Here is a 27,255-nt window from a genome sequence, read left to right as displayed (position 1 = left end):
ATGCTCATGAACTAAAGAATAAATTGTTTTAAACACCCATCTTACTAAGGCAAACTTCAGAGTCAACGTAATTTCCTCAAGAAACCAATGGCATTTTTTTTTGCTTTTTGGGTCACACCTGGTGTTGTACAGGGGTTACTCCTGGCTCATGCACTCAGGAATTACTCCTGGCTTTGCTCGGGGGACCCTATGGGATGCTGGGAATCGAACCCGGGTTGGCCGCGTGCAAGGCAAACATCCTACCCACTGTGCTATTGCTCCAGCCCCAACCAATGGCATTTTTCAAGAAAGTACCTCGAACAAACAATTCTAAAACCTGTACAAACCATAAAAACCTCAAAGAGCCGAAGCATTTCTTGGAGAACAGAAGAAAAATGGATCATGGTCTCTCATTTAAATTTGTTAACAAAGCTTTAGTAATTAAACCAGATGGCATTTAAAGGAAAAAAGGAGCTCACAGAATAATGGAACAGAATAAGAGCCAGGAAACAAACCAAAACATATAGACATTAGATGTGGACATCTAATCTTCAAAAAATAAAATCAGATCACTAACACTGTATACAAAAATGACTCAAAATCGATTAGAGATATTAGCCGCAAATCATAAATACATAAAGGAAAAAAAACAACAGAGGGAATATTTTCTAGAAGCTTACAAGCTTAGAGATGTTTGGAGACAGCTCCCACAAGGGAAACAAAAGCAAGAATAAGGAAACTAAAGTCTTTGACATAGCACAGAAACCTAGCAAATGAGGCCTATGCACTGCTATACAAAATAAATTCAGAGATCAAACACCGCAAAACAATAAAAACAAGCAACTTAACTAAAAAAGAACTGGGCAAATGACATAAACAGACACATCTTTAAAGAAGAGATACAGAAGGCCCAGATATATATGGAAAAAATGCTCAGTATCACTTTGTAGATCAAAATAACAGAAGACATGTAACAATAGAGAGAATGGCCTGTATAAAAAAGATGGGATAAATCTTAGTGAGGATGTAGAGAAAAAGCAACTCGGATACTGTGTCCTGGGCCATAAACTGGGGCAGCCTCTAAAATAACAGTATGGCAATTGCTGTAAAAATATTTTATAGTTTAAATGTGATTACATTAAACTTCTTAGAAGCTTCTTAGGCTCTGCACCTCAAAGGACACAGTGACCAAATTACAGAGAGAGCCCATGGAATGGGAAAGAATATTTACCCAATATTCATCTGAATAGGGGTTAATATTCAGGATATACAAGTAGAACTAGTATAACTACACTAGTATAGTTATACTAGTAGAACTACACAAGAAAAAAACCTCCAACCCTATCATAAAATGGGGAGAAGAAATGAACAGAAGCTTCCTCATAAAAGAAACACAAATGGCAAAAAGGCACATGAAAAAATCCTCTATATTGCTAATAATCAGGGAGATGCAAATCGAAACAACAATGAGATATCAGCTCACACCAAAGAGACTGGCCAAAAAGAACAAAAACAACCAGTGCTTGTGTGGATGTGGGGAGAAAGGGATGCTCTTTCATTGTTGGTGGGAATGCTGACTGATACAGCCTTCTTGGAAAACAATATGGACATTCCTCAAAAAACTAGAAATTGAGTTTTCATATGACCCTGCATTACCACTTCTGGGAATATATTCTGGGGGTGCAAAAAAGCACAGTAAAAATGATACCTGCATGTTCACTGCATGTTCACTGTATGTTCACTGCAGCACTGTACATAATAGATAGAATCTAGAAACAATCCGGGTGCCTGAGAACAGACGACTGGTTAAAGAAACTTTGGTACATCTACACAATGGAATACTATGCAGCTGTTAGGAAAGATGAAGTCATGAAGTTTGCTTGTAAGTGGATTGTCATGGAGAGTATCATGCTAAATGAAATGAGTCAGAAAGAGAGGGACAGACATAGAAGGACTGCACTCATCTGTGGAATATAAAATAACATGAGACTGATACCCAAGGGCAATAGAGACAAAGCCAGGAATATTGCTCCATGGTTGGAAGCCTGCCCCTCATGAGCTGGGGGAGAAGGCAGCTGGAATAGAGAAGGGATCACTAAGTCCATGAGGGTTGAAGGGATGGTTCGGAATAGAAGACGTGTATTGAAAATATCAAACGTGATAGTTTCTCAGTATCTGTATTGCAAACCATAATGCCCCAAAGTAGAGAGAGAATATGGGGTATTGTCTGCCATGGAGGCAGGGGGAGGGGTGAGATGTGGGGGATACTGGGGACATTGGTGGTGGGGAATGTACATTGGTGGAGGGATGGGTATTCGATCATTGTATAACTGAAACTCAAACATGAAAGCTTTGTAACTGTATCTCATGGTGATTCAAAAAAACAAACAAACATGATTTTATGGGGTGGAAACTGGTGGAGGATGTGGTGCTGAGACATTGCATGAAACAATACTATCTATCATGGTGATCACACACACACACACACACACACACACACACACACACACACACACACCTTTGAGTCACAGTAATCATCTTGCATGCAGTCAACCCCAGAGTGAGCCCTGGAAGTGGTGGTGCTCACCGGACACCTGAGTCTTTCTATGGCCAACTATAGGGGTTAGAGGTGGCGGCTGGGAAAATGGGGGTCAGGGAGCAGCAGTAACCTTTGCTGCTATTGTGGGGTGCTTTGTGGTTTTTTTCTTAAAGAATGAAGATTTCCAGGGGATGCTGAGTAATTTTTTCTGAAAAAAGGTACAATTGAAGGTCAGAGAAATAGGACAAGGGTTAAGGCACTAATTTTGCATGCAGTTAGTTTCATCCCTGGCACCTCATATGGTCCCACAACACCAGGCTAGGAGAAACCCTGGCACAACTCGTTTTGACACAAAATCCTCCCCTACCACAAGAAAGAAAGGAAAAGAGGGAAGCAGGACAAACTTAAGTTTGAGAGCCTCTGGCTTAAACAAACAAGTGATGATCATAACTGTTTTAGAGCAGTATCACTGTGATCATAATACAATGAAAATCACAAAACAAATGCTTAATAATATAAATGTTATGATATTTCTATAATCAGAAAAGGCAATGCTCAAGATTAAAACAGAAGTTAGGTATCTTACATCAGCAGAGATGTAGTGAGTAAGTTTTAGCATTTGCAAGTAAGTTTTACAAATCCAAGACTATCTGTCCTTTTCTTTATTTCTAGCATTAAATACAGTATGTGGCACAGATCTTTATTCATTTAAAAATGAAACCTACTGATAACAGGAATAACTGCTACTTTAGGTTGTTGTTTCTGTTTGGGGGTCACACCTGGTAGTGCTCAGAGCTCACTCCTGTGGGTTTGGGGGCACTGCACTGGGCGCTGGGCACAGAGCAAGGGTCAGCTGCGTATAAGACAATCTCTCCAGGTATCAGTATCAGGGACTGTGTCAAGGACTCATTGCATGCAATTCTCATCATGAGAATTTGTTAGCTGTCCAATGTTAATGTCTCAGCCAGATAATGGGATACACTGATTTCATCAAGACCAGCTGACTGAAGTCATTATCAGTTCTTTGGCTGACTGATAATTTAAACAATCATTGATTTAAAAAGTATATTTAGGTTATTTCTAATTTTACTATTAGGGCTGGAGCGATAGCACATTGGTAGGGCATTTGCCTTACACGCAGCCTACATGGCCGACCTGAGTTCGATTCCTCCGCCCCTCTTGGAGAGCCCGGCAAGCTACTGAGAGTATCTCGCCCGCACAGCAGGGCCTGGCAAGCTCCCCGTGACATATTCGATATGCCAAACACAGTAACAACAAAGTCTCCAATGGAGACGTTACTGGGCCTGCTCGAGCAAATCGATGATCAACGGGAGGGCCTTTACTTTACTTTTACCTTACTAATTTTACTAATATACTAAATTTCTTCAAACATCTGAGAACTCATTAGCATGAACCTCAGACATTGCAATGAGGAACCACAGGGCAGGAATGGTATAAATTTTGATACTCATTACAAAATTGTTGGCTTTTTTGTTTTCAGAAAAAGATTAATATTTCTGCTTATTGTTTCACTCAACTAAAAGCAGCATGAGTGACTCATAACTTAACCTTATTGATACTGTTATTGATTTCTGCTAAATCAGTGACCTCCAAATAAACCTTATTTTAGCTGTACTTTATGTACACAGTGATCACCTTATGTATATCTACAAATCACTTTTACTTCTCTTTTAATTCCCTATTCATGCCCTTTGCCCATGTTTGTTGAAAAGTTGTTTTAAAAAGTATTCTTCATGATGGGGCTGGAGTGATAGCACAGCAGGTAGGGCATTTGCCTTGCACGCGACCAACCCCAGTTCGAATCCTAGTGTCCTATATGGTCCCCTGAGCACCGCCTGGAGTAATTCCTAAGTTCATGAGCCAGGAGTGACCCCTGTGCACCTCTGGGTGTGACCCAAAAAGCAAAAAAAAAGAAAAGTATTCTTCACGCATTTTAATTCTTTTCTTGTCATATCTGCAATTAATGTGACTTTTACTTTTCATAGTCTTGTAATGTTGAAAAGCATTTTTTGGTCATTTCTTACCTATTTCATTATAAACATTCTGCCTATAATTTAGTATTTTCCTATTTTAATAGTTTTTACTTTGATATTCAGCCAGTATGATCTACTTAGAATTACTTCTGATTCTCGGAGAGCCCGGCAAGCTACTGAGAGTATCCTGCCTGCATGACATAGCCTAGCAAGCTCCCCGCGGTGTATTCAATATGCCAAAAACAGTAACAACAAGTCTCACAATGGAGACGTTATTGGTGCTCGCTCGAGCAAATCAATGAACAATGGGAGGACAGTGCTACAGTGCTACAGTTAAGAAGCACAACAGCCACCTAATATTTATTATTTTTGTGGTGCTGGTTCAATAAAACCAGAGGATTGAACACAGGGCTCCACACATACAAGGCAGGTGCTCCACTGCAGGGCTCTATTCCAGGTCCTAGATGATAATTTCCTAGGGCCAGAGAGAGATAGTACAGGGGTTAAGGCATTTGCCTTGATAACTCGGATTCCTGCCCTGGTACACAGCCCTGAGTTACCCTGTTAGGCCTCTGTGCCCCACATTGCCCCACCTTCAAATTTTAGAATTTTTTTTTTAAGGATATCCAGCTGGACTAGAGCCATTACTGACTGGATTCCATGAGACGTCAAAAGATCACGTGGATGCCCACCTACAAGATGGTCAGACTTCTTCGTCAAGACCCTAAATGATTGGTTTGAGTCTCTGCATGTTCCTAGAACGAGCAGATTCCACTGGGCTACGCTAGCTTGCAAGAGGGATGAATGGAGACGTTACTGGCACCCGCTTGAATAAATTGATGAATAACGGGGTATCAAGTGATCAAGTGATCCAGCATGTTGGATAAGGAAGGCTTTACAGTATGTTATAACTGACTGGGCATGACCCACACAACTAACAGATTAGATCTATAAATAAGCAAAGAATATTTCCTCTTGGTATATTTATGTAGAAACACATCAACTTCCCAAATAATACCCTAAATCAGACGAAGAAAGAACTCAGACGAATTCTTAAGTATAACGCCATTTGTCCTGACTCACCCAACAGAGTTTTGTTTCCCAACACAATGCTGATGATCGACAGTGCAATGGGCACTCTGTTTTGGCATAGTAAAATCAGAGACTTACACAGAAGACATATTAAGTTGTACTCTTTATTTTATTATTGTTTGGGGTGGGGTATATATCTGGCAGTGCTCAGGGCTTACCACTGGCTCTCTGCTCAGATATCACACCTGGGAAGGAGCGATAGTACAGTGATTGCCTTGCAAACAGCAGAACTGGGTTTGACCCTCAGCATCCACAGGGTCCCCTAAGCACTGCCAGGAGTGATTCCTGAAAGCAGAGCAAGGAGTAAGCCTTGTGGACCGCCGGGTGTGGCCCCCAAACCCAAGTCGCCTGGTGGTGGTCATGCTTGGGGAGGGCCTCTGCAGGCCTGACCTGCTGGCCTACTTCCTTGGGTCTTCATTTTATACTTTAATAAGCTAAGAAAAACTTTTTTTTTTTGGGTCACACACGGTGATGCTCAGGGGACCATATGCGATGCTGGGAATCGAACTCGGGTCAGTTGCATGCAAGACAAAAGCCCTACCCGCTGTGCTATTGCTCCAGCCCCAAGCTAAAAAAGACTTTTAATTTTTTTTTTTAAATTTTAGAAATATCACAAATAATCCCATCAATGGCCAAAATCCAGAGACTATAAAAACAAGCTCCCAAAGAGAACAATGCAAGGTCTCCTGCCCTGTGCCTGGCTGTCCTCACTGTGGCCACTTGGAGGGGGGCGGGTTGAGTTTCCCTCCCCGCCCCGAGCAGAGCCCCAGGAGCTGCAGACCTCTGGAACCCAGCCACTTCCAAGCTAAGATCACTCTCCACACTCTCAGTCGAGCCTCACTCATGAAGGAACCAGCAGAGGAACCCAGGTGTGTGGGACCTGGGGCTGAGATCTCCAAGCCTCCTTGGATCAGGACTGGGCCTTCTCCACTCAGATACCCCATCTTCCAGTAGCTATACTGTTACACCCACCAACTGCCGTGTAATCCCATCAATGGCCAAGATCCAGAGAATATAAAACCAAGCTCCTGGAAGTGCAACCTCTTATTGTCTAGTTCTCGCTCAAAGAGAACCTGGCAGGCTATCGAGAGTAACCTGTCTGCATATATGCGTGACTTGGAACACCTGTAAAGGTGATTAGAGGCTGCCCCAAAAGCCTCCATCCCTCTCGGAGAGCCTGGCAAGCTACTGAGAGTATCTCACCCACATGGCAGAGCCTGGCAAGCTATCCGTGGCGTACTTGATATGCCAAAAACAGTAACACTGATGGTCCTCATTCCCCTCACCCTGAAAGAACCCCCAATATGCCATCAGGCTACAACAGCATGTGACAGGGACTAATGGAGATGTTACTGGCGCCTGCTTAAGCAAACTGATGAACAATGGGATGACACTGATACAGTGATACAGTGATAGAAATATCATGAGAAATAACCTTACAGACAGTAAAGGATTATCATTAAGGATAATTATCTTAAAACCAACGTGGTGAAATTGTATTTAAAATAGTTTTTTATCATACTTAGGATAGAATATATTCTAATAAAACTTGGTGGCAAAATAACAACAGCTCTATGGGGTTTTGCTTTTTTTTTTTTTAAATAAGTTGATTTTTATAATTTAGCTAAAAATGTATAGTTAAACATGATTTAGACCATTGTGGCTGAGTGATTTTTTTTCATTGAAAAGATTAAAATTTCCAGGCCAGAGCAATAGTACAGAGGGCAGGGTACTTGTCTGTATATAGCTGTTCCCAGTTCAATCCCTGGCACCATATATGGCCCCCTGAACCCTTCAAGAGTGATCCCTGAGCATAAAGCCAGAAATAAGTCTTAAGCACCACCAGATGTAGGCCAAAAAACAAACAAAAAACCCAAGTGATTAAAATTTCCAAATATATGCAATTTTAATATGAAATGGAAAACACAAACTACAACAAAGTTCTTACAATCATTTTTATTTTTATTATTATTTTTCTATATGTAGGAGTATTGCTATTTATTCAGCCATTGATTAGGCTGATTGAATTGAGTATGAACTCCACCTTACTTTTTTCCCCTTTTTTATAATTTTATTTATTGAATCACCGTGAGAGCAGTTATAAAGTTTTTGGGTTTAAGTCTCAGTCATACAATGAAACACCTGTACCTTCACCAGTGCACATTCTTAACCACCAAAGACCCCAGTATACCCCCATTCCACACCCTCCCCCTACCTGTGGGGCAGATGATTTCCACATTACTTTCTCTCTATTTTGATTACATTCAATATTTTGACACCACACCCACCATTATTATTTGGGATTTTACCCCAATACTCAGATCTGCCGAAAAGGCGACAGTAGACAATTTGTTTTCTATTGCTGGTTATGAATAACATATGATGTCACGCGGCTGTAGTGGCTGTGCAATTTTGGAATTCCAAAATTTTAACACTTAAATCTGGAGGGATTTCTGCCAAACCTGCTGGGTTTCAAGATTTGTTCCTGAGTCTCCTGGATCATGGCCGTTAAACAGCTTGATCAGGAGCCAGAGAGGCCGTTCATGAGCGGAAACAAGGAATCTTGTTGGGGTGGGGAGGAAAGGGCTGGCTCCACCCTCATCCCGTGATGCCCCGCAGGTCTTGTTACTGTGGACTCAAACCTGACTGTCCAATGGCCTCTGGAAGATGGCTGAGCCGCCAAGGGGGAGCAGGTGGAGGGACAACATTCTTTCCCCCCTGGGGTGGTCCGGTGCCAGTAACCCATTGCAGAGACTGGATGCATCTCTGCCAAAAGCCGCTGGGTTCTGAGATTTGTCTCTGAGACTCTGGGATTATGGCCATTAAGCAGTTTGATCAGGAACCAGAGAGGCCTTGCCTCCAATTATATACCTGAGCCGGAGGTGGTTTGTGGGTATGTCTCCCACATACCTAACTTTTGGCTGTTTACTTTCTTGGTAAACTTTGCCCCAAGTTTTTGAGGTCTGGCCAAAGAGGCACAGCTGCAATTTTGGGGTATCAGGAAGTCTGAAGGCACCATCAGGCTGCTGATGCACTCTCCTCAAAGATTGACCTGCTGGTGGCACCATACCCCCTTACAATCATTTTTAAAAGCACAGCTTCATCTTTACAAAGAATGCCTCAGAAAATAAGCAAATCTGGTCAAATCACTTACATGCCAAATAAGGGGCAGTTTATTTTTCAAAACCAAAATTCTAATTACTAATAGTTTTAGATTATAACAAAAACACACAATTTAGGACTATAAAATATACTTACAAAACTTGAACTGTTCACACGTGACCAAACCAGCATTTTGATAGAAAATTAGTCTGGATAGTGAAGAGTGAAAAGGAAAACAAATGGCTTACAGCCCATGCTCAGAGCCACCCATGCCCCTGAAGAATGACCAAGTGCAAGGCCACTGCTGTGACTTACCTGCCCACTGCCAGAAGCTGCCATGCTGACGTCTACCACTCCCTGGCCTTCACTCTGCCGTTCTGCTTCCTGCGAGCCATTTTCATGCTTGTGCTGAGCTGGTCTCTGGTAAGAGGAGACACAGTCACCCAGAGAAATGGCTCCTGCCTCCTGCACAGCAGTTCCTGTTACCATTCTAACACTCCAAATGCAAGCATGGAGCACAAGGCCATACACTGTGCATTATACACCAAAGTGTCTGCACTGTGGCCATCTGTGTGCCATAGGAGCCGGGGAAATGTCATGACTATATGTGCTTTCTGTCAGGTTGTTTCTTACTTTTATGCTTTTAAGTGGGGGAAAAAAAATCAAATGAACTGAATTAGTTTTAAAATTTTGCTTCCTTTTGAGTGTAGGATAGGAAAAAGATGACTGCCTTTGTAAGAATTGAGAGATCCGGAAGATTTCTGTGAGGTCTAACTTCCTTTGTTTTGGGAATAAAGAGATAGTGTTGTAGATTTATTTCTCCAGGAGAAAAGAACCTAAGAAGTATGCCTATTGATTCCTGAATATCTTGAGGAAGGAAACAGGTTTCTGGGCAGTGGCATGCCCCGCCTTGTATACCCTCCCCCTTGGTCCCCATGTAACGGACAATCTAAGCAAATGGGGATGGCTTTGGGAAAAGGTCAGGAATACAGCAGCCACTCCCATCGCTCAGCCTTTTCAAAAGTCCACACACCCCACCCCAAAGTCCCCAGCAACAGACCTACACATTCTGGCCAAGACAGGTGTCTCCCCCTGTCACCCTTGACTCTTAATTTTCTTCTGATTTCTCCCTGCTCTGCAGTTTGCGTCAAGTTTTTCAATTTCAAAAATTCTTACCAAATGCCTAGTAGTTTCCAGCTCTTTGGCTGGTTTTAAAATTCTGTTTATGGTCAGGAGCCGGCTAGCTATTCAGTCTGAAGCGGGGAGAATGTGGGAGGAGGTGCGTGTGTATGTGTTTGTGTGTGTGTGTGTTGGGGGATGCAGCTGCCCCTTCCTGGTGGAACAGAAACAGAAATTCTGCTAAGCTCACGGTATTCTACTTTCTGTCACTCCCCCCAAGGAAAGCCCCCAAGGAAAGAAAACCATCACAACCCCCCCCACTCCAACACATGGTTGCCTGGAACAAAACATGGACTTGGCAGGGTGGGTTTTGAAGGTGGTGGAGCTTACACCTCTCAGGAAGAGAAGTCAACAGAAGCCAACATGTGCTAACACAGTGTCTTGGAGGGGCACGAGGCTCCACATGCAGCAGGAAACTCCCTATGCTTACACACGTCCTGGGCTTTAGTGAATCTGCACATAAAACACAGATGTGCAACTTTTGCTAAGTCAGACAAAACGAACAGATTCTAGTATGAAAACCAAAAAATGCCTTTTCAAAAGAGACCGGCAGAGCTATCTTGGGTCCCAAACACTTTTCTCATGATCTTTGATTTGTTTTGTTTTAGGGGTGTACCCAGCAGTGTTGGGCCCACTAGTGGCTCTGCGCTGGGCTTGATCCTCGCCTCCTATATCCAGAGCACATGTTCCAGCTTCTGGGGCTCTGGGCTTCATAGAAATAGTTAAAAGTGAGGGTCAGATCTATAGTACAGTGGGGAGGACACTTGCCTCACTTGTGGCCGACCCAGGTTCAATTCCCACCATCTCATATGGTCCTCAGGGTCCTGCCAGGAGTGATTCCTGAGCACAGAGCCAGGAGTAACCCGTGAGGACCCCCAGGTATGGCCTCAACACTGAAAACAAGAGAGAGAGAGAAAAAAAAAAGAGGCTTGCTCTAGGAAAACATTACCCTAAAAAATTTTTGGCATAACGTGGGTATTCACACACAATATTCACAAAATATTAGATAATATTCACAAAGGGTTCACACTGAGATTTCTTACATATCAAGTGCTCCTACCACTTAAATGTGTCTTAAAAATTAATTTACAAATAACATGACATCAATAAATGATTATATTTAAGCAAAAGTGAGTGGTCCAGTAATTTAAAAACTTCAACACACTGTAAGTTTAGCAAAACCAACAAATGCCAATCTAGAGACCAAGTCAACCTTGTGACAAAGTAATCAAAGACCACAAAACTCGTTAAGATTTGATGCTGACATAATTAAGAGTGCCAATGTAGAGGCAATTCCTGAGAGCCTGCTGTGTGCTTACTGTAAGAGATGCTGAGGAGTACAATGCTGGGAAAATCGGCTGCTGCTAACTGAGATTAGTAACAGTGAAGCTAAAACTTTGACCTATTTTCTGGAAGCCAGGCACAAAGTGCTATGGAGATATCTACAGGAGTATCACAGGGACCAGGAGTGTGGGGAGTGCTCTGACTGGAGGGACAGTTTGGCCAAAAGACTGCCAAATAAACTGGTCTTCCAGGAAAGGTAAGTGGGCCTGGAAGAGAGGCTGGAGGCAAATAGAGGATCAGATGCACAGAACCCTGGACGGGAAGAAGCACTACGTCATGGTGTGGACAGGAGGAGAGAACGATGGGGAAAACTGGACGGATTTTTTTTGAATTTCAGTGTTATTCTCAGATGTCACTTTTGCTCCCACATAATTAACACTAATATAGGGAGACTTGCATGGTAATGGATTTATATTAGAACTATAAATGGTCATAGTGAGGAAGTACAGACAAGTTTTGGAGGCTAGTGCATTAATGTATGTAGGATGGAAATAGTGATGGAGATCAAAGAATGAAAACTTAGATGCAAACTGGAAGGAGATGGTGAGAGACGAACCTAGTTAGTGAGTGGGGAAAAGATCTGGGGTCAAGAGCTACTTCTTTGGCCTTCAGTGAACACAAATAAAAAAATAATGCTGCCACTCACAGAAACAAGCAATACACAGAAGGATGAAGTTTGTTTTAGCATGGAGGGACAAGGAGGGCTTGGGAGATCATTAGAAAAACATTAATTATGCTTTTGATATGATTTAAAGTATCCCTGAAATACCTCAGTGGGATGCAAGCATACATCTTAGATTCTGGAGCTCAGGACCAGAAAATAAATTTGGGAACCAGTACGAAGCTGTAATCTTAGGGAAACACAGAATAAAGATAAATAAGCCTTAAGGAACGAATGCCTAAAATTGTTGTCTAAAGGAATATGAACTTGAGAACTGCTGAAGAGGTGGGAGAAACCAAAATCAGCATTGTCACAGATTCAAGAAGATTTTGGCAACATGAAGTACTAAAAAAATGTGGACTGTGTCAAAGTGAAATGGAAAATGTGAATTAATTAATAACATAAAAGTCATCGATTACTGGAGCAGGATTATACTGGTATGTGTTGAGTGAAAAGCAGGGAAGAAATAAACACTCGAGTCTAGAAACATCTTTGCAGGGAGGACTAAGAGAGGGAGAGGAGGTGAAATAAAGAAAAAAGAGTTGAGGTGAGTCTCACACCAGTGGGAATGGCACATATCAGAAATACTGGGCAATCTCTGTTGGTGGTAAAAAAAGAAACTGTTATCTACTGCTAGTGAGAATGCTATCTGGTTCAACTCCTAAGTATGGAGGTTTCTTAATAAACTCAGAACTGAGCTCCCATATGATCTGGCAATTCCTCTTTTGGACATCTATCCCCAGGACAGAAAAACATTCATTCAAAAAAGAATGTATGCACACCATAATTCATTGCAGCACTCAGTACAATAGCTAAGATTTGGATTTGTTCAATGACAGATGAGTGTATCATGAAGATGTGGTATGTATACACAATGGAAAACCACACAGCTGTGAGGAAGGATGAAATCATGCAATTCACAGCAACCTGGATGGAACTGGAAGATAACATGTTAAGTGAAGTCAGAAAAACAGACAAACACAGAATAATTATTTGTGGTATTTAGAATGACTGGATGAAGAAATGCAATGGTCTAAAGGGGGATGCCCAGATCACCCCTGATTCCAAAGTATAGGAAGAAGGAAAGACAATGAATATGGGGAGGGGAAGAGCAGAGATAGATGAGAAGCAATGGGGCAGGGTAAAAGGGTTCAGGTACAAAGGTGGGGTAAGAAATGCTAGAGAAAAATATCCAAACCACAGAGTCCACAACACTGAAGCCAAGAGACCCAAACTTTAACAACTGCACTTAAAAGGGTGCCTGTGGAGAGGGCAGGTGGGGAGGGGAGGGGATGGGGTTGGGGAAAGAGAGCCAGAGGACAATGGGGGGCGGGGAACAAAGTTGACAGTGGTGGTGGGATGAACAGTGTATGCCTGAAACTCAGTTATAACTGTAAATCATAGTGCTTTCATAAAATTAAATTAAAAAAAAAAAGATTGGCAGTGATAACGTTGAAGTTTTGTTGTTTTTTTTCTTTTTGGGTCACACCCAGCTATGCTCAGGGGATTACTTCTGGCGCTACACTCGGAAATTACTCCTGGCCGTTCTTGGGGGATGATATGAGATGCTGGGAATCTAACCCGGGTTAGCCGCGTGCAAAGCAAACACCCTACCCAATGTACTATCGCTCCAGCTCCTCATTTTTTGTTTTTAAAGGTAAGATTTGAGCATGCTTAAGTGAACAGAAGAGAAAAGATCACTAATTGAGAAAAGATTTCAGAGCAGCAAGTCATTGAGAAGACAGCCGAGAAGGCAGGCAGAACCTTCCCGAGCCAGGCCTCCTGGGCTCCTGCAGAGGAAGGGAAAGACAGAGAGGACAGGTCAGTGAAGAGCTGCCCCAGGGCTGAGAGCACAGGGCAATGAGAAGCACAATGTGTACCCCACCCCAACCCACCCCTTGGGCCTACTATCAACTTGGCGGGGAGGGAATCTCTGGCCTTAAGTATCTAGTGAACAGAAAGCTAGAGGGTGGACAAGAGCCCAGGAGAGCACTTAATGCTCCTTTAATGACCTCCCTGCCCCCTCTGTCTTTTCTTACTTCTCTTTGTTCTGTTCTGACCCCAGGCTACTGATCAGCCTGCACAGTTCAAAAAAGACTGAACTGCAGGGCCAGGGGTAACCCTGACTACTGGGAGAAATCTGTACTTAGATTCTTCCTCCCCACAGCTCTTATCCCATGTACCCAAAAGACAGCTCTGGCAGGCATGGTCCCACCCTCAGCACCACAGGAGTGACCTCCAACATTACACTGGGTAGGGCCCCCAAATTGACTAAAAATACACACACACACACACACACACACACACACACACACACACACACACGTGTTGAGGTCACATCCAGTGGTGCTCAGGGATCACTCCTGGCAGCTTGGGGAATCCTTAGGGTGCTGGTGATGGAACCCAGGTGTGCTGCACTTTGCTGTAGCTCCTAAAACATATTTTTCACTTAGGCATTTATACCATAAAGTTCACCTACAAGATGTACAATTCAGTGATTCTTAGCAAGTTTGCTGTGGGCAACCATCATCTACTTTAAGACCATCTTTTCCTCATTCCAACAGGATCTCTTTGAGCCTACCTGGAATGCCAGGTAACTCCTTATACACATTTACCTTTCCTGGATATAACTCATACATGGATTATGTGAACACAAGGGTCCGGTTTATTTTAATGTTTTTAGTTTTGGGGCCATGCAGTGGTGCTCATGCCTTAGCCTAATGTTCACCGAGGTACCTGCATGTAGCTGTACCAGTCATTTCCTCCTTTTTACTGCTGAACAGCTTTGCCGTGTGAGGAAGTAACACATTCTGTATTATATTCAACAGCTGAAATAGTTCCATTGCTTAGGTTTTGGTGGTTAACGCTGAGTAGTACAGATATGATAGTCATGTTAGTGCATGGACATATGCTTTCTATCACCTGTACTGGGCAAAGAGTAGAAATGCTACGTCACACAGTGACTTGTGAATACTCTGAGGACTGCCACACTGTTTATCAACTGAGTGTATCATTAAAGCGTACGATGACACATTAATTTACATCCTTGCCAATGTTTCCTATTGTCTGATTTATTGGCATACTAATGATTAGGTTGTCTCCTAATTAACGAATTGTGAGAGTATTTTGCATTAGACTCTCCTTTCCTTCCCCCCACTCCCAGTTTTTGCAGTGCTAAGGATTAAACCCAGGGCCTCTCACATTGCAAAAAAGTACAGGACTGCTGCACTAGTGACAGCCCAGCCTAGGGGTTCAGAAACAAATTCCTTGGGATGAAAAGCTATGTTCCAGCTTCCTCAAGCTCCAGGACATGCCTGAAAGGACACTGAGAGAGGGGAAAACTGTTCTTGAGCATCTCTAACCATCTACAGTGAATCATGCCAGTATTCGAACTCAGAGCAGAGTCCACAGCAGGCTGAGCAGGTTGTGTCTGAGCCACATGCTTATGGCAAAGACATTGGCAGAACCCTTTTCTTGCTGCCTTGCAATAAACTAATTTATGAGTATTCTATCTCTGGGTTTCTCCACCTTCTAGGTTCTCCCTCTGATTCTTAATAGAACAATAATGGAATAGAGACATTTCAAACAGCAAAACAGTTTGGCTCTTTAAATGTGACACGGTGCCTAACTTGCACTGAAATTTACTGATAAGCTTTGTGTTTCGGGAGCGTGTGCAGAAGTTCTGCATCATCTAGTCCTCACGCGGCTCTACCTGCCAGTCCTTTATATCAAAATGGCCATTCTAAGCAAACCGAGCTTTTCTAGTAAGGTACTGAAACTGGAGGCTTATGGGAAGTCCTGAATTTGAAGCCATCTGGGAAGAAAGGCAGAGACTTGGGGACACTTGGGCTCTGTGACTGGCATCTGAAGGGGGCAAACTTATGAAGACTTGATTCCTAACTCGTAGGATCACTGTGTTTCAGATGAGCTGTACTACAGTGTCCTCTCCGAGTGTAACTTCCAGCCAGCCAGCCAGAGTGCAGGCGCTGTAGAAGTCCAGAACTGTGCAGGAACCTGAGGGAAGACAGTTCTTCCATCCTGAGGGAGACCTGCCTTCAACGAGGGCCTGTGCATAATCAAGTTTGTTAAGTATCAAAACTGGATTAAACCGAAGAACCCAGTGGTGCAGGAACAGGGACTGAAAAAAGGGACTGAAGTAAATTTTCTTTGTGATTTTTATTTCAGAAATTGCTACCTTACTTCCCAGTTTCAATGATGTTGTATAAAATTTGTTTTCTCTAGCATGCTGAAAGTAGACTATAGACCAAACATGATTGCCATTCTTGCAAAACACAGGACCCAAAAGAACAGAGAACAAGGGGGAATGCCCTGCCCCAGAGGCAGGGTGGGATGGGGGGGATGGGGGGTGGGAGGGATGCTGGGACCCGAGGTGGTGGAAGATGGGCGCCGGTGGAGGGATGGGTACTTGATCATTGTATAACTGAAACCTAAGCACAAAAATTTATAAGTCTATAACTGTACCTCATGGTGTTTCACTAATAAAAAAATAAATAAATAAATTTGTTTTCTCTGCCTTCTCTAGAATGTTTCAGGATTTTCTTTTCATCCCCAGTAATGTCAAATTTTATTATGCTTCAGATAATATTATTTTTATTAGTGGCATCAAATAATGCTGAGACCATTTTATTTGAAAAACAAGGTTTTTCAATTCTAAAGAAACTGGTTTTATTTCCTCTATTTTTTATTTATTTCCTCTAATTTCTGCATTATCTCTGGTACTTTTTATTTGGATCTAATCCTCCTAGATTTTTAAAATCTTTATTTTCCAGTTTGTTTTCTTTTGGTTCAACTTTATCTGAACTTTATTTTCTAACTTCTCTAATGAGTTTTTTTTTAACTTCTACCATCATAACTTTAATTCCCAAGAATGTTGTTTCTCTCTGAATATTCCTTTTCATGCTTTAAAGATGCATCTTTGACTTATTATTAATACCACCCAGTTTTCAAAAACAAGAACAACTGTCACTGTCACTGTCCTCCCGTTGTTCATCGATTTGCTCGAGCGGGCCCAGTAACGTCTCCATTGGAGACTTTGTTGTTACTGTGTTTGGCATATTGAACACATCACGGGTAGCTTGCCAGGCTCTGCCATGCGGGCGAGATACTCTTGGTAGCTTGCCAGGCTCTCCGAGAGGGGCAAAGGAATCAAAGTCGGGTTGGCCATGTTGGCTGCGTGCAAGGCAAATGCCCTACAGCTGTGCTATAGCTCCAGCCCAACAACAACAACAACAACAACAACAACAACAACAACAACCTTTTTCTTTTTGAATGATATATATTTCCATTAGACACTTTCTTTTCTCTTTTAGAGGGTGTGTTAGAGGGTTTGGGCCACACCCGGTAATACTCAGGGCTTACTCCGGGCACTGTACTTGGGAATCACTCCTGGTGGGCTTGGGAGATCATACTGGATGCCGGGGAATCAAACCTGGGCACACAACATGCAAGGCAAGCGCTTTGCCAGCTATATTATCTCTCCAGCCCCAGATATTTCTTACTAGAAAAAAATTTAAAGATGTCTGGTGTTCTGGTGATTTATACTGTTTATTTATATCTAGGGCACAGCTGGTTCTGTGCTGGGGCCATGAGGCCTCGGGGTCACAGCTGGAGTATTTGGACCACTTGGCTTTGCTGAGGTCATGAGACCTTGGGGTCACAGCAGGCTCCTTGTGTGAAGTGCGTGCTCCGGCTCACTGCATCTTTCTTTTGGTAATATACCAAATAGTTTTTATTAATACTTGGTTATTATTTTAAAGAATTTGCATCACATAATATAAAACCTTAAAATTGATCTTTTCATTTACGTTTATAATATTTCATCCATTACAAGACAGTTAAGAGCTGCCAGAGGTGGGCCAGAGTGATAGTACAGTGGGTAGGGCATTTGCCTTGCACAAGGACAACATGGGTTCAACCCTCGACATCCCATATGGTCCTCAGGGCACCGCCAGGAATGATTCCTTAGCAGCACTAACCCCTAAGCATTGTCAGTTGTGATCCAAAAAACCAAAAACTAAAAAAATTTAAAAAGCTGGCAGAGGCAGATATGGGACATCCCTGTCTTCAGCAGAAGCTCAGCAGGGCAACTCTGTATCAGAAACCATGGGGAATGCTACAGGAGACTCTGAACAGCGGGCCCAAGTGTGACAAGTCCAGGAGCGGAAGACAGCACAGCAGGTTGATGTCTGGCCTGCACATGGCCCACCTAGGTTTGATTCAGCACCCCAGAGGGCCCCCCAGCTACTGGGGTGATCCCTAGGTGCAGAACCAGGAGTAAACCCTGCTAAACCCTCTGATATCACCAGTATTTTCAGATTTCTTTCCTTGTGTTCAAATTTTTCCTAGATAAGCTGCTTTCAGGAACTAGTCTACATTGTGAAACCTGGATGACAGGGTTTCAGTTTTCAACAAGCAAATTTTCACTTAATTCAGTTTTAAGCATGGTACCAACTCCACTTACAGTAGGGTTACCCAGACCTGAAGACCCTGTATTTCATCCCTTCTAGAATTGACTTCTTATCCTTTGCTGGCACAGGAAAGGAGCAGGCACTGATCTGCAGGGATGAGAGCTGTTGCAGAGCCACCTGCTTTGGAACGAATTTTCCAGCATGCTCTTGCTTCTGTGCTCTCTCCCTCCCTGCCACTCCTTCCCTGGAAAGACCCACTCTCTTCTGCCCCTGCTGTTTCCTCTACTGCAATGACCGGTGCTCACACACTTGGCAGTAGTTTGCAAAGGGTCATACTCCTGCCGAGGTGCTAGGACGTGTACCTGGTGCAATACAGGTATACCTGCTGGACTGGAGCATGCAGTGTAACTGTTATATGACAGCATAACAGTTCTAGAATCTCTCAGAACTTCGCAGTATAGGAAGAGTTTCTTACTGACTATAATTCTGACCTAGGGGCCAACCCTCTGTCTCAGTGGTCTTCAACCACCAGTTCCAGTCTGCAGGTGTAGAAAGACTGAAACTACTGGACACCATATAGGACAGAGCCTCTGGGAGCCACGCTGTGCGAGGTGGGTGCTGGTGTACAGGCATGCAAGTGGAGGAAGAAGCCTATCCTTTATGAGGAACACATCTCCTTATGGGCTTTTTAGCTCCCTAAGTTTTACTATTTTCACATTACCTGGTCTTGGTACCATTTCATTTTGCCTTTTACTGTTATTTTAATAGAAAATTTACTGCAGCAAACACAGATAAATTTGTTCTTACTATGGATTCTTACTATGGGCCACAAGAGGTAATAGCTAATTTATTGGTGGATAACAGGTAAAACTGGTTATCTGATTATATCTAATTTAATACCTAAAGTAAGATACGAGCAAATCTGTATTTATGATATTGATATATTTTAATTGCCCCAAAATTGTGTTAAACCAAAATTCTAGATTTCTGAGCATTTAATTTCATTTAAAAAAAACAAAGGTCTCAACTGTCTAGAAGGAATTTTTTTCAAGATGTCATATTCTTTATGCACATTTCTTTTCTTTTTTCTTTTTTTATTAGTGAAACACCATGAGGTACAGTTGTAGATTTACAATTTTTTGTGCTTGGGTTTCGATTATACAATGATCAGATACCCATCCCTCCACCAGTGCCCATTTTCTACCACCATGGATAATATCCCCCCCACCCCTGTCCCCCCATCCCCCCCTGCCTCTGTGGCAGGGCAATTCCCTGTGTTCTCTCTCTCCTTTTGCTTGCTGAGATTTGCAAAAGAGGCACTGAGTGGCAAACATGTTCAGTCCATAGTCTACTTTCGACATGCATCTCCCCTCCTGGGAGGATCCTCCAAACACCCTTTATTTGGTGCTCCCTTCTCTATCTGAACTGCCCTTTCCTCTAGGATACCCGGCTGGCCTCTAAGTTATGGAGTAATCCTCCTGGTGCTGATCTCAGCTATTCTTGGGTATTAATCTCATATTTTGTTTCTTTATATTCCCCAGATGAATGCAATCTTTCTATGTCTATCCCTCTGTTTCTGACTCATTTTGCTTAGCATGATACTTTCCATGTTGTACCACTTGTATGTAAATTTCATGACTTCATCTTTTCTAAGAGCTACATAGTACTCCATTGTGTAGATGTACCAAAGTTTCTTTAACCAGTCATCTGTTCTTGGGCATTCAGGTTTCTTCCAGTTTCTGGCTATTGTAAAGAGTATGCACATTTCTTGTCTTAGATCAGCTACCTAGATTTACATCTACACACTAAAAAAGACAATTTACTAACCTCTGTTTCTGATGCTTGGGCCTGTAAAAGCTGTCGTATACGAAGAATGTCCTTTTCAATTTGTTGGATTCTGGTTACTCTTTGCTAAAATAAAGCAAGTAAAAAAAGTGACCAGATTAGATTTTTATCAAAAACATTAAGTGTAAAATAATCATACTATTGAAATGGATGATGCCATTTGTCAGATCTGTGCACGTAGTTAGATTTGTGCATATATATATAGTATATATATCAAAAGATCTAGACCTCACATGCAACAATTCAAATAGCACAATGCACAAAACATGAAAATTGTTAAAGCTTATTTCTAACAACCGTTCAAAGCTACAGGGCTCGCTTGAGTGATAGAGTCCTGTCCCTTTGCCCGTTAGACCCTGGGTTAAAGCTTGGCCCTCTGAGCACTGCTGGGTACATATAGCCTGGTGGCTCCAGGCAAGGCTGAAGTGGCCTGGGGTGCTGCTGAGTGGCCTCCCCAAAATTCAACAAAGAGAAATTACACCTGAATTTAATCTTTTGTATGAATCCAAGTGTTAATATAATTCAAAGATTAGTGTAAAGCAAGGCAGAACTGCTTTACCCAGAGTGTTCACTAAATATCAGAGTTTAAATAGTATGATTAGGCTGGAGCAATAGCACAGCGCGTAAGGCGTTTGCCTTGCACATGGCTGACATGGCCGACCCAGGTTCGATTCCTCCGCCCCTCTCGGAGAGCCTGGCAAGCTACCGAGAGTATCTCATCTGAACAGCAAAGCCTGGCAAGCTACCCAAGATGTTTCAATATGCCAAAAATAGTAACAATAAGTCTCACAATTTGTTGTGAGAAATTACTGGTGCCCATTTGAGCAAATCAATGAACAACGGGAGGACAGTGCTACAGTGCTAAATAGTATGATTAACCTTCCACCAATCACTTCTATTACAGATCAGCAGCCCTTTTCAGATTTAGCTTTTACAAATACTGAAGCAAACATCATTTTTATTTAGGATCACTATTATGGTAGAGCTTCTGCTTTCTCACCATTATGCTGGACCACCAAGTGAAGGCAAAGCAGTTAACTATAGACCCAAAACCATGAAACTGAGGATATGTACAAAGTGTCCTTTAAAAAGCTAATTTTAGGTTTTATGATAGGAAGCAGGAGAGACCAAAAATCACTTAGATACTGAAAACCTTGTTTTTGAAACTAATTTAAAACTTAAACTTTAAACTTTAATAAAACTTAAAGTTAATTTAAAAATTAGATTAAAAACTGTGATGGATAATTAAAAAAATTAAAAAAATAAAAACTGTGACGGATGAAATACAGAAACCACTGCATAATTTTAGCTAACACTGAGGTATAAAAAGTTTACCATGAGAGAGTGTTTGTTCACAGGGAAAAAAGCATTTAGGCTATATGGAGTAATTTCCAAACTATTTTGAATATGTGTCACGTGTGTTAAAAATTTCTTAGCACATATACTTCAATAGAAAAACAAGAAAACTACCATGACAAAAAAGGTTTAAGAAATGGTGAGACTCAAAGACAGACATCACCCTTGCAAGACTTGGGTACTAGGTTGCTTTCTTACTGCCATAGCAAGCATTATCACTGCTACCTCTGTATGTGGCCTGGTGAGCAACATAGCAAAGCTCAAAGCTGCATTTCCTGGGGCAGAGAAACAGCCCAGCGCTGGAACACCTGCCTCATGTGTGCTAAGCAGCACGGCGGCTTGTGGCCAGCACTCTGAGCTACTTCTGGTGTGTGAGCCCCCATCAGTGTTCGTCCTGGCGACTGAGCACACTGACTGGAGAGCAACTGTTGGGGAGCACTGTTCCTAGAGCAGTGACAAGAATGACAGGGGCTGATAAGAGCAGAGAGCCCCTCCTTGGTGACCCCCATTGAAGCAGATACTCTCCTGGGACTCCACAGTGCAGGGAACTTAAGACAGTCATCTGTCATCTCTGTGTCCCATGTACTTAATGGAAACACGTGAGAGGCAAAGGGCCTGCCTGCACTTCTGGCAGATCCTACAAATGCGCAGACTTTGCAGAACCTACTCATGAGTAACCACTTCTACAGGCAAACGAAATACACGTCCTTGCTGTTGAGAAACAATCAACTACAAACACTTGAAGGTTTCTAACACTTGCTGTTGTTTGCTCATTCTCTCTAATTAACATTTCTGTAACAACAAAGTTCCACGGGAAAAATTATTACTTAGATGATCAAAGTAGGTAATCAGGTCTAGTATTTCTCTTGATGACCACTACACATCTGCATATATTGTCAATATGTCTGAAAGATCTGATATACTGCAGATACATCACTAAATTCTGAAGTCAAGTCTCTGTGTCACGGTTTAATGACAAAGGTTAATTCTTGGTAAGGCAGCCCTGTGCTTCTATTTCCCAACATGAAAATGGGAGAAGTTAGGATTCTTTCCCTGTTCTATCGGAATATTAAACATTTATGAAAATCTGTTTAATAACATGCTTAAAAGCTCAAAGATATGAAGTTGGTATGATTTTTGAAATTCAGTTTAGGAAATTTAAATAGTTCATTACAGATTTAGAATAACTCCCAGAAAACTAGGAATGAATGGTAGATTTCTTCATTTGATAAAGGATATCTATCAAAAAACTTTGTCTAAGTTTTCGCAAAGTAAAGCAGTTACAACTATTGGTGAAATTTTAGGGTTCCTTTACAGTCAAAGAACAGCCAAAAGATCACTGGTCTCATTAAAAAAACATGATTAGCACTCTTTATTTTTTGGGGGACCAGGCCCGGAGGTGCTTCTGGTTCTGCACTCAGGGATCACTCTGTTGGACTTGAGGGACCATAGGGAGTGCTGGGGATTGAACACAGGCCCCCTGTACCATCTCTGCCACCGAATGTTCTTGTTTGCTTTTGGGCCATTCCTGGCAGTCTCAGGACTACTCCTGGCTCTGTACTCAAAAATTATTCTTGGTGGTGCTCAGTGGACAATAGGTGATGCTGGATATTGAACCTGAGCCAGCCTTGCAAGATCAGTGCACTCCCCACTGACCTACCACTTTTGCCGCTCATCCCATCCATATTCTTTTTATGAATAATTTCTACCTTCATGGCACTGTAGTCTTTAAGTATAATTTTTGTGTTAGTAAGTTTATAGGTATCTGAATTATGTCCTGGTATGTCATATCCAGGAAAATGTTTTCTGTACACAGAAGATGAATGTGTACTTGGCTTTCTGAGGATGGAGGGCCACTTGTGTGTCAATTAATGCCAATTCTCCTAACTCCTCATGTACGGTTCTTGTCTCTTGACTGATATTGGTCTAATAGTGAAAGCGGAGTGTTGAAGTCTCTCACTAATATTGTGTTTCCTCTGTCAACATGTTTCTTTAGGTCTGTGAGAAGTTTTATAAACTTTGTTGATGTCATCTGAAGCATGAGTATTTCTTGACCTACTGTTCCCTTCAGTAATCAGTAACTGAACATCTCATTTTTAATTACTTTCTTTAGACTGAATGCTATTTGGTCTGATGGAAGCATGACTAGCCTAGCTTCTTTTTGTCTACCAAAGGCTTGTAATCCACCCTTGTGTTTCACCCTTTCCCTCTGAGTCTGGATCTTAAGAAGCAGATCGCTGGAATCTGTCTCCTGATCCAGCCAGTCATTATATGCTATGGACAGGAGGTAACTGATCTCAGGGGCTCTGTTACAATTCTTGTGCGTGGAGTTTACTGTTTTCGCAACTGGCTATTTGATTTTTATGAGTAATCTTTCAGTCATTCTTTCAGGATTGGTTGAGTTATAGCAAACGTCACCAGGTATTGTTTGTCTCAAACCAAAATAAAAGCTTTCCACTGACTCTGGGCTGTTTTTTCCATTCAGTACTTTGAATATGTCACTTCACTCTTTTCTTGCTTGTACAGTTTTAGACAGGAGATCTGCTGTGATCTTATGCTATTTCCCTTGTACTTAAGGGACTTAAAAAGTCTGTTTCTCTTTGGTTTGTGCCATTTTGATTACAATGTGTCTTGGTTTGAATCTGTTTTTTTCTTTCTGATATTCTCTGGGCCTTTGAATCTGTCAGCAGCTTCATTCCAGAAATAGGGGAATTCTACAGGTTGTCCTTCCCTTCCCGCCCCCTCCCCCCTTATGTCCCCCTTCTGGTACCCCTATAGTTTGGAGATTATCCTCTTGCTGCTGCCTTCATTCTCTTCCACTCTGGTTTTTCTCTTTTCCCACCCCATTTTCTTGATGCACTGGACTTTAACTTCTAAACTGCACAGGCGGCTCTCCACATTCAGATTTCTGCATCTTTAGTTGCTTCTATTCCATCTGTATGGATTTAGATCTTTCTTAAATACTTAAATCAATTCTTTGAGCTGATCGATTTCTCTTCCGGTGACTGCAGCATTGTCACAGCCACTGCCGGAATGCGTGTGGATTTGGGGACCCCTGAGTCCAGGTCCAAGAGCTTTGCGGAAGGTGAGGACTTCTGCCCCCATCTGCCAATATAGTGGAATCCAGAGTGAGGCTTTAAATTCCTAATGATCTGAGTACTGCCCTGATTTCACTATTTTACACGGACAGCTACTGCATGTGCTGCGGTCATCTGGAATTTCCCCCTTACTCTGTAAAGGAATACCAGTGGGACAAGCAGGTCCAGACTTCTTGGGGCTATCCTTGGACTGACCTAAGACCTTGGGGCCTCTGTCTTGTCCCTAGAGTGAGCATAGCAGTCCCTACTGCTCCATGAGGTAAAGGACGTCAGGTGTGGAGGGAGTGCGGCTGCCGGGCCTGTGCCATACCCACACACTGGGGCTGATGGGCTTTTGTTCTTGTTAATGCTTTGTATATCGTGGACATTAATGCCTTGTCAGCCAGGTGGTGAGTGAATATTTTCTCCACACAGTAGGACATGCTTTTATTTCTTCAGCAGAGCAGAAACTTTTCTATTTATTTTTGCCTGTTTTCTTAGGCAATGGCACTGAGTCAGTGAAGGTGCCTCTGAGAATCATGAAGAACTCTGTGATTCTTGTGTTCTATTGATCTGGGTATAATATCCAAGTATTTAATTCATTCTTAACTACCTTTGTGTAAGGTGTGAAATAAAGATCCAAATGTATTTATTTACTTATCTCTTCATATGGCTACCTGGTTTTCCCCAGCATCATTTCTTGAAGAGGCTTACCTTCAGCAACTGCACTGAGCTCCCCTATCAAAGATCAGCAGCCCAGAGAAGTGAGGGTTTATCTTCACGGGATCCCTCAATTCCATTTCACTGGTCTGAGTCTGCCTTATTCCAGCAGTACACCCTTAATTACTAGAACTTTATGGTATAACTTAAAGTCAGGAAGAGAAAAGCCTTCCACCTTCTTTAATTCAACTGTGACCTCCAAAATCAAGTACCAGGGCATAACTTGTAAAAGAGATGCAACACCAGAGATTGGCGTACATCCAAAAGAACAAAAAGCACCACTGCTGGTATGGATGCAGGGAGAGAGGGACTCTCCATCATCGTTGGTGGAAATGCTGACTGGTTCAGACTTTTGGGAAAACAATACGGACATTTCTCAAAATACTCTAAATTGGGCTCCCATTTGACCCAGCAATACCACTTCTGGGAATATACCCCGGAACCCCCCGCGCAAAAAAAAAAAAAATACAGCAGGAACACCATCTGCACTCCCATGTACATTGCAGCACTATCCACAATAGCCAGAATCTGAAAATAGCCTGAGTGCCTGAGAACAGATAACTGGACAAAGAAAATATGGCACATATACACAATGGAATACTATGCAATCATTAGGAAAAATGAAGTTACGAAATTTGCTTATAAATGGATGGACATAGAGAGTATCATGCTGAGTGAAATGAGTCAGAAGGAGAGGGACAGACATAGAATGGCTGCACTCATTTGTGGGCTATAAAAAAATAAAAACAGTATGAGACTAATATTCAAGGCCAAGAAAAACAGGGACCAGAAGGACTGGTCAATTGTTAGAAGCTTGCCACAAGTGTGTGTGTTTGGGGTGGGGGAGGGGGGGTGGGCGTGAAGGGAAGTTAGGATAGAGAAAGGATCAGTATGACAGTATGGCAATAGTTAGAAATAATCACTTTGGACAAGAACTGAGTGTTGAAAGTAGGTAAAGGGATATCCATAACTTTCAGTACCTGCACTGCAAACCATAATGCCCAAAATGGGGGAAGGGGAAAGGGAAGGGGAAGGAGGACAAAAGGGAGGGAGAAGAGGTGGGGGGGAGGGGGGAGAGAGCAAGAGAGAAAGCGAGCATGAGAGTGAGCCACAGAGGTGGGGGCATGGTAACTGGGACATTGGTGTTGGGAAATATACACTGGTGAAGGGATGGTGTTGGAACATTGTATGACTGAACAACTTTGTAACTGTTATCACATGGTAATTTAATTAAAACATAGATGAAAGATATACAAAGAAAACAACAAATTAAGTTTAAACAGAAGAAAAAAAATGAAAAATATTCCTTGTCCACCAATTGGAAGGACAGATTTTGTTAAAATGGCTGTCCTACTGGAGCCAGAGAAAGAGAGTATAGTAGGAAGGGTGCTCGTCTTGCATGTGGCTGACCCTGATTATCCCGGATTTGATCCTGGCATCCCATATGATCCCCCACTGCGAACAGTAATTTCTGAGTGGAGAACCAAGAGAAACCCCTGAGCACCAGGGCTTATAACACCAGGGCGTAAGCTCTGCACTCAGGGATCAGTCTTGGGGTCATGGGAGATCATATGCAGTGATGGGGTGTGAACCCAGGTTTGCACCACTCAAGGCAAGCACCTTACCTGCTGTATCATCTCTCTGGTGCTCAACTCAGTCATTTTTAAGGGGACTTCTTTTTTAGGGGTATAGGCTAAATACTGCTAAAATCTACATGCTGTAATAACCCCCCCCCCCCACACACACAAAGCCAAAGAAACACAGAAGGAAAAAAATGAGTTAAAATTCAGCAACCTTATCTTTTTAACAATGTGATTTGTTTATGCTATCCTGAAACTTTCTCTCCAGTGAAGATACGTTCCACTACACTTGGCTGAAGAACTTTGCTTTCCAGTCTTCTTCAGGCATCTGGCCAGCTCTGGTTTAGTTCTGCAATGAA

General features: G+C 42.3%; 1 protein-coding gene across 7 annotated transcripts in view; it reads right to left on the bottom strand.

Annotated features, from left to right (window-relative positions):
- Window positions 1-27,255, bottom strand: part of APC (APC regulator of WNT signaling pathway) — a 150,581-nt gene that overhangs the window by 41,976 nt on the left and 81,350 nt on the right. For all 7 annotated transcript variants that reach the window (XM_056139043.1, XM_056139045.1, XM_056139048.1 and 4 more), the window contains 2 exons: window positions 20,146-20,229; window positions 9,022-9,126 (listed from right to left, as the gene is read on the bottom strand). In XM_056139043.1, the coding sequence (XP_055995018.1) occupies window positions 9,022-9,126; window positions 20,146-20,229 (189 nt within the window). The remainder of the gene's footprint in view (window positions 1-9,021; window positions 9,127-20,145; window positions 20,230-27,255) is intronic.

Source organism: Sorex fumeus, unplaced genomic scaffold (genome assembly GCF_029834395.1).
Source record: "Sorex fumeus unplaced genomic scaffold, SorFum_2.1 ptg000131l, whole genome shotgun sequence".
Classification (NCBI taxonomy): domain Eukaryota; kingdom Metazoa; phylum Chordata; class Mammalia; order Eulipotyphla; family Soricidae; genus Sorex; species Sorex fumeus.
The sequence above is the reverse complement of the archived record's forward strand: the minus strand, read 5'-3'. Positions and strand labels throughout refer to the sequence as shown.